The following is an 8269-nucleotide window of genomic DNA, read 5'->3' as shown; positions in this document are numbered from 1 at the left end:
TGTACAAATGTGCTTTACACAATTGATGTGTGTATGGATTGTGATAAGAGTTGTAATAGCCCCTAATAAAATGATTTTAAAAAAAAGTGTAATGAAAACAAACCTCAGCTTTATGTTTTCCTGAATAATAGGCTCAAAAAGTAAAATAATTTTCTAAAAGTCTATCATCTTCATCTCTAGAATTTATTACAAATGCTACAATTATTCCATCTCAAAGGCTGGGAATTTTGGAAAAGTACAGTAGTTGCTTTTAACATGAATTTCAATGTGGCCTTTATCAAGATTTTTTTTTTAATGAATATATTGATTCTATTTTTTTAATCATTTTATTGGGAGTTTGCACAACTCATCACCATCCATACATCCATCCATTGTGTCAAACACATTTGTACATGTTTCCATCCTTGTTTTCAAAGCATTTTCTTTCTACTTGATCCCTTGGTATCAGCTCCTCGTTTCCCTCCCTGATGAGCCCTTGATAATTTGTAAATTTTTTTTTCAGGTTCTTAATTTTTGAATATTTGGTTTATTATTCTGTACAATAAAATATTCTACCAGTATTTTAGTGTTTAAATGAGATAATACAAGTAAAATGACTTGAAAATCTCCTTACACATCGTAAATATGTACTTCACACTGGTAAATAATACCTTTATTTTTAAAATGCGGGTGGTCAAATGCTATGGAAGAGGTTCCAATGAGTTTTAGGTACCAAGCAGAGTATCTTAAAGAACTTCAGACTTTTTACAACTAGCGTGTTGACTGTTATGCAGCTGTTTTCTCTAAGCCCTACACCAACCAACCTGCACTAGAATGTTAAGACTGATAACCTACACAGTATATTTTCTTATATCGTAACAGAAATTGTAAAACTGTGAAATTCTGCCAAGAGTAATCATTAGAAAAGAGAGATGAAGAATCAACTTTCTCCTTCTTTCTTCCCTTCCTTCTTCTGGCCATGCCTCTCCTGTAATGACATCTAATGATCTGGAACAGTACTGCTAGAGATTTCATCTAGAGATTACAGACACAACTCAAGTAAGACAGGATGTTGTTTATGGGGCCAATGTGGCTCTAGGGCAAGACTTCACATACTAGCCAAGCAGAACACCAGGGGCAACCACTGGAAAGAAAAAATATAGAAAGTTCCATTTTTAGGCTTATTACGTTTTATGACCTAATGGCAGGTGTTGAGCCCTAGTGCCATAGCAATTACTCTTTGGGCTGCAAGCCACAAGGTCAGCAGCTTGAAACCACCAGCTGCTCCAAGGGTGAAAGAAGAGGCTTTCTACTCTGCAAGATGCACAGTCTGGGAAACCCGTAGGAGCAGTTTTACCCTGTCCTATAGGGTCACAATGAATTGGAATTGACTTGTTGGCAGCAAGTTTTTTAGTAGCAGGTATTAGGAAATGATAAAAAGACAAATGAGATCTAACCCCTGCCCCTTAACAATCTATGATTAAGAGGGGAAAAGGTGCATGCTCGCACACACAACACACATACACACACAAAAAAAATTTTTTAATACTGTGATACGTGCTATAATACACATATGTAACTAAGTTGAGAGGTTATAAAAGGATACTCTCCTGAAACCCAAATGAAGGCTGAGCATGATAGTGGAACAAGAGTAAAGTACAAAGAAATAGAGGAAAGAACTAGGAGGCAAAGGGCATTTGTAGAGATCTAAATACAGGCATGTACATATGTAAATATATTTATATACGATGAGGGGAAATAGATCTATGTATATATATTTATAGGTTTAGTATTAAAGAAACAAATGGACAGTGGGCCCCTACAAAAGTACTCCCTCAACACAAGAACACTTTGTTCTAACAATTCAGCAGTCTGAGATGCTCACTTTCCTGGCACGATTGTCGAAGGTAATGGGTGCACAAGCAAATGTGGTGATGAAGCTGATGGGGCTTAGCTATCAAAAGATACAGCATCTGGGGTCTTAAAGGCCTGAAGATAAACAAGCAGCCATCTAACTGAAAAACAACAAAGCCCACATGGAAGAAGCACACCAGCCTGTGAGATCACGAGGGATCGAAGGGATCAGGCATCAAAGACAAAAAAAAATTATAGCACTGTGAATGAGGGGGAGTGCAGAGTGGGGACCTGGGGCCCATCTGCAGGCAATTGGACAGCCTCTTGCAGAAGGGTCGCGGGGAGGAGACGAGCCAGTCAGGGTGTAGTGTAGCAATGATGAAACATACAATTTTTCTCTAGTTCTTGAATGCTTCCTCCGCCCGCCACCCCTCCTCTCACTATCCTGATCCCAATTCTACCTTACAAATCCGTCTGGACCAGAGGAAGTTACTAGTAAAGATAGGAACTGGAAACACAGGAATTCAGGACAGATGAACCCCTCAGGACCAGTGGTGATACCAAGAAGGTGGAGGGAAGGTGAGAGAGAAAGGGGGAACAGATTACAAGGATCTACATATAACCTCCTCCCTGGAGGACAGACAGCTGAGAAATGGGTAAAGGGAGATGTCAGATGATGTAAGATATGACAAAATAACAATAATTTATAAATTATCAAGGGTTCATGGGGGAGGGGGAATGGAGAGGGAGGGGAAAAATGAGGAGCTGATACCAAGGGCTCAAGCAGAAAGCAAGTATTTTGAGGATGAGGGAAACAAATGTACAAAAGTGCTTGACATGATGGATATATGTGTGGATTGAGATAAGAGTTGTACAAGCCCCCAATAAAATGATTTAATTATTTTTTTTAAAAGAAAAAAAGAGGATACTCAAAAAAGGTGATATCTAAATCTGGCATGGGGTGGGGACCCAGCCTTACTTGATGAAGTAAAAGAGAAAACAGCTATGCAGAGACAGTAAATTGCATGGCCAAAGGCCTACAAGCGAAAAAAGGGCAGAATGCACAAAAACCAGTCAAGAGCTAATTTTGATCAGCTAAGATGGAGGGCAGAGGGAGAGAATTTTATACTTCATGATTGAAAAGTTGGCCTGCTATCTTGAAGACAATGATAAATACCGAAGAAATGTAAAGCTTAAGATATCGTTTGGATTTGTAATTTAAAAGGACTCTTAGCAGTAATGTAAAGGAGCCCTGGTGGTGTAGTGGGTTATGGGTAGGAATCTCACTACCAGCAAGAGAAGAGAGTGAGAAGTGGAACACATCGTTTGGATTCTGAGATAGCAGTGAAATGAACCTCCTTAGTCCAGGAGACTCCGAACCAGAGAATGAGACAGAGCAGCCCATCTCCGCCAAAGGGACACATTGCTTTGTGCAAGAAAAGTAAAGCACTTTGGGGCAAGAGGCTGACTTGGCAGTGGGACGCCTCTGGACACTTCATGAAGGTAGCTGGGTTTGCTGAGTGCCTTTGGGTTGAGACTTATAGGGAAGTGACATGCACTTTGGGCATTTATTGGCAGCCTTAAAAGAGCTTTATAAATTGCTTGAATGGGGTACAGGCCAAGCCAAGAGGCTGACAGCCAGAGAGAGACCTGCCTGCAGACACAGCAGAGAAGAAACTGTCCTGACTGATCTATGTCCTGAGTATTTCTCACCTGAATTGTAACTGGTGAATTTACATAGTACATGCAAAATCATTGAGTATTGTCTGAGAGTGCCTGTGTGGCTAATGCAATTGATTATGGAACCTAGTCACAGAAGCAGAGTGCTGTGGGAGGGATGGTTGGTGTCAGAGTAGGGTAGGGTTGGAGAGTGGAGGTATATCTGACCTCTGCCTGTGGCAATCAGCCTTGGAAGCCAGAGGTCAAATGGGGACCCCATGCTGTTTTCCTCAAAACAAAACAAAAAGTAAACTAATATGATTTTGAGCAGGCTAATTCATTTCTCCAAGTTTATTAAAATAATCTTCAGTATTCATCAGAAGTGTTCACCGTAACACCTCATGATGTTCAATTTTGGTTTTTAACCAAAAAACACCTCATTTCCAAGCCTGATGTAAGGGGTGTTTGCTATTTAACTTAGGGTAAGACACTATATGAATTGCAGACAAAGTGTAATTATTTTTTTTACACCAGTAAAAATTGAGTTCCATTGGGAACTTGTTCACCTTCAGTAGTTACATGCCACTGAGTCGGTGTCAATGCAAAACCACCCTATGTACATCAGAATGAAACAGGTACGGGTCTTGCGCCGTCCTCATGATCCATGATATGTTTGAGCCCACTGCTGCTGCTATTGTGTGGATTTATCTCCTTGAAGGGCTCTTTTTTCGCATGATGTCCTTCTCAAGGGCCTGGTGATCACATGTCCAAAGTACGTGTGATGGAGTCTGAACAGTCTCACAGTTAAGGAGCATCCTGATTGTACTTGTTCCAAGATAAATATGATAATCTTCTGGCAGTTTATGGGGTGCTCAATGCAAAAAACTCACTGTCGAGTCAGTTCTAACTCAGAACAACCCTACTGGAGAGTGAAGAACTGCCGCTGTAGGTTTCCAAGATTGTCACTCTTTATAGAAGTAGAAAGCCTCATCTTATTCCCTTAGAGCAATGCATAGCCACTACACCACCAGGGCTCCTTTTCATCCTCAATAGAGTGAGTGTGCCATTCTCACTATAATTCAAAGTTATCAGTTCTTCAGTCATCTTGATGTATTGTCCTGCTTTCACAGATGAGGTGACTGAAAATACTGTGGCTTGGGCTAGGCACACCTTAATCCTCAAAATAAAATCTTTGCTTACTTGATGGCAGTGAGTTAGAAAACTATTTTGGGGGTTAAAAAAACAAACAAACCCAAATTAAAAAAAAAAACAACCAAGCGAATAATAACCCAATGAAAATTATGAACTACACCTAAAAATAAACCTAAGGAGGAAGGGTCATGTAATGGCACTGCTGAACAACAGTGGGGCCAACTTTTAAAAAACAATTAGAAGAGCTTCAGTGTTGTTATCGGTTAACATGCAACACATGTACAAAACATTGAGAAAAGACATATGAAGGCCCTTGGAAGTGTTATGACACTGAATCTCAAGCATAAGAAAATGATTCAAAAATTTCTGTGATGAATTTGTATCATTTCTTTAATAGTAAAAAATAAAGCCACGCTCTATTAACAAGCACGAAATCCTCATAGTCCACATCTCCTCCTATGTACTGTATATACTTAAGCATAAGCCGACCCATATATCAGCCAGGGCACCTAATTTTACCATAAAAACTGAATTTAAAATGGGCTGAAAAACTCAGCTTATACACGATTATATACGGTATATAAGATGTATTTTGGCTGAGACGAAACAACTTTGCCTAAATAAAAGATTGCAGCTTTTATTATCATGAACTTCAGAGAGATATTATCTTTTCCTTAAAAGTTCTGTTGGCATGCATATTGAAATAATCATTTGGGACTGCACTGTTAAGAGTACAACATTTAACATTAAAATACTTGGAACAATATCAATCAAATTAAAATAGTTGTTTTGCTAAAGTAATGCAATGTGAGTCATTTCTTTGGTCTCCAAATGCTCTGTGGTGTAATGAAGTGCTGCTAACAGGGCTGGGGCCAGGAGATAGCATTACAGAGCTGTTAAGTGTGTTGCTCTGCAGACTGCTTAGACTGGCATCTGGGCTCTACCACATTGCAGAGGTTAGTGTTTGGCCCTCAGGGCCTTCTGATCGCATATCTGTAAGCTAGATAGAACAACAGTTCCTATACTTCTTTATAGTGGGATAGGGCTTAAGACTTTGGGCTACTAACTGCAAGGTAAGCAGTTCAAAACTATCCTTTGCTCTGATCTAGAAAGTCAAGGCTTTCTATTCTTCTAAAGAGTTAAGTCCCAGAAACCCACATGGGCAGATCTATCCTGTCTTCTAGGGTTGCTATGAGTCTGCTTCAGTTCCATGAGTGAGTGCAATGGTTAATTACCTGATTCCTATCTGAAAGGTCAGTAGTTTGAACCCACCAGACACTCTTTAGAGAAAAGAGCTGACTTGTGAATGAAGGGGAGTGCGGAGTGGGGACCCAAAGCCCATCTGTAGGCGACTGGACATCCCCTTTTGGAAGGGTCACGGGAGGAAATGGGCCAGTCAGGGTGCAATGTAGCAACGATGAAACATACAACTTTCCTCTAGTTCCTCAATGCTTCTTCCCCCCACATACTATCATGATCCCAATTCTACTTTACAAAGCTGGCTAGACCAGAGGATGATGTACACCAGTACAGATAGGAACTGGAAACAAAGGGAATCCAGGATGGATGATCCCTTCAGGGCCAGTGGCGACAAAGGCGAAATTGGGAGGGTAGGGTGGAAAGGGGGAACTGATTACAAGGATCTACATATAACCTCTTCCCTGGGGGATGTACAACAGAAAAGTGGGTGAAGGGAGATGTCGGACAGTGTAAGATTCATGAAGGAGGGTTCATGAGGGAGTGGAGAGAGGGGAGGAAGGGGGAAAATGAGGAGCTGATGCCAGGGGCTTATGCGGAGAACAATGTTTTGAGAATTATGAGGGTAAAGAATGCACAAATATGCTTTATACAATAAATGTATGTGTGGACTGTGACGAGTTGTATAAGCCCCCAATAAAACGATTAAAAAAAAGAAATTTGTTACTTAAAAAAAAAAAAGAGCTGGCAATCTACTCCTATAAGAATTATAGCCTTGACACAATACAGGAGTGATCCACTCTATCCTAAAAGTTTGCTATTAGTTAGAATTACCTTATCAACACACAATATACTTCATTATATTGTTTTTATAATTATATAGTAATTTGTGAATATTCTCAGACCCGATAGTACACAGAATTTCATTTTGAAATGAGCAAAATCTCAGATCAGTACGGAAAAACACAGGAAAAACAAAACATGTCTGAACCAGGAAAAATGGCCTTGAACAATTCTATAAAAGAAGAGTGGTATATGCATATGTGTGGGATATATATTAAGTAAGTGTTTTTTTTTAAAAAGTACTCTCAATTACTATTTTTTTTAGCTATCTATAACTTCAAATGTTCATAAAATTGTCAGAAAATAATTGCGTTGACTTCTCAAACTTTATACCACTTTTTTGTCTAATTAAGTCAAGTATCACTATAAATATATTTCATCCTACTCAGTAGCAGTTAATATATACATATTTTTAATAATTCCTTAGAAACCCTGAAAATGTAGCATTATTAAACTTAAAAGTCAAATGCATTTCCAATGCTTGGGTATACCTTGGAGAAGATAAAGAACAAGAAGCCAGAAAAAGATGACCTTTGATGTTACTTGTAACCACCACCGGAAGAAAAAGGGAAAAAACACAACTCGAACAATTCCCTTTCTGGTCAGAGAAGTCCATGGGCTTTCAGGCTTGGCCTTAGCAAATGCAGACCCTAAAAAAGGAAAACAAAATGATAGAGAACTTTCATTACTATTCAGTTTCCTTTGGTGGGAAAAAAGTCAACATTTGAAAAACCGTTCCCACATATGTAATTTCATTTTGTGAAAGAAATGTTTAATATTGGGTTATATATACTTTAAAAAACTTTTTTATGCTATCATATTAATATAGGTATTTGAAAAAAATTCATTAAAATTATGGCAGAATTTCTCAATTGTCAATTCCAATTAGGAATCACAAATGACCAGCAAACATAATTGCTTTTTTATACTTGATATTTCTTAGAATGATCTTTAATGGGAAGAAAAATCCATTAATGGCATTAATTCAATTGTGTTGGTTAGAACAACTTCTTTCTCACTCATGCTCATTCCAGTACTATCCCTGACTCATCTGAGCTTACACTTGTGCTTTTAATTTGACAAACATATATGTCTAACTCCTTCAGCATGAATTTCTGATCAATTAAACATTTGTTTATCCAAGACTCACCTCTTTTTTTTTTAATTGGTTTTATTGCTATATACTTCACATGCAATAGGGAACCATGGTAGTGTCTGGTTACACATTAGGCTGCAAACCTCACAGTTGACAGTTCGAAACCACTTGCAGCTCTTCAGGAGAAACAGTCTCAGAAACCCACAGGGGGTGGCTATGAGTTAACATTAATTCAATAGCAGTGAGTTGGTTTGGTCACATATCATAAATGTAATTGTTCAATCATATTAAGAAAATGTGTGCAATCATCACCACAATCAATTTCAGAACAGTCAGTATACCATTTTGGGTTTTTAAAATCATTTTATTAGGGGCTCATACAACTCTTATCACAATCCATACATACACCAATTGTGTAAAACGCATTGTACATTCATTGCCCTCATCATTCTCAAAACATTTCCTCTCCACTTAAGCCCCCGGCATTAG

At 38.6% G+C, this 8269-nt stretch overlaps 1 protein-coding gene across 3 annotated transcripts in view; it reads right to left on the bottom strand.

The window, feature by feature from the left end:
- Positions 1 to 8269, bottom strand: part of PHTF2 (putative homeodomain transcription factor 2) — a 129495-nt gene that overhangs the window by 50247 nt on the left and 70979 nt on the right. For all 3 annotated transcript variants that reach the window (XM_030885232.2, XM_045288781.1, XM_045288782.1), the window contains exon 5: positions 7176 to 7334. In XM_030885232.2, the coding sequence (XP_030741092.2) occupies positions 7176 to 7334 (159 nt within the window). The remainder of the gene's footprint in view (positions 1 to 7175; positions 7335 to 8269) is intronic.

This window comes from Echinops telfairi, unplaced genomic scaffold (assembly GCF_000313985.2).
Source record: "Echinops telfairi isolate 266 unplaced genomic scaffold, ASM31398v2 ScPeMD7_23;HRSCAF=83, whole genome shotgun sequence".
NCBI classification, from domain to species: Eukaryota; Metazoa; Chordata; class Mammalia; order Afrosoricida; family Tenrecidae; genus Echinops; species Echinops telfairi.
Note: the sequence above shows the minus strand (reverse complement) of the source record. Positions and strands in the feature narration are given on the sequence as shown.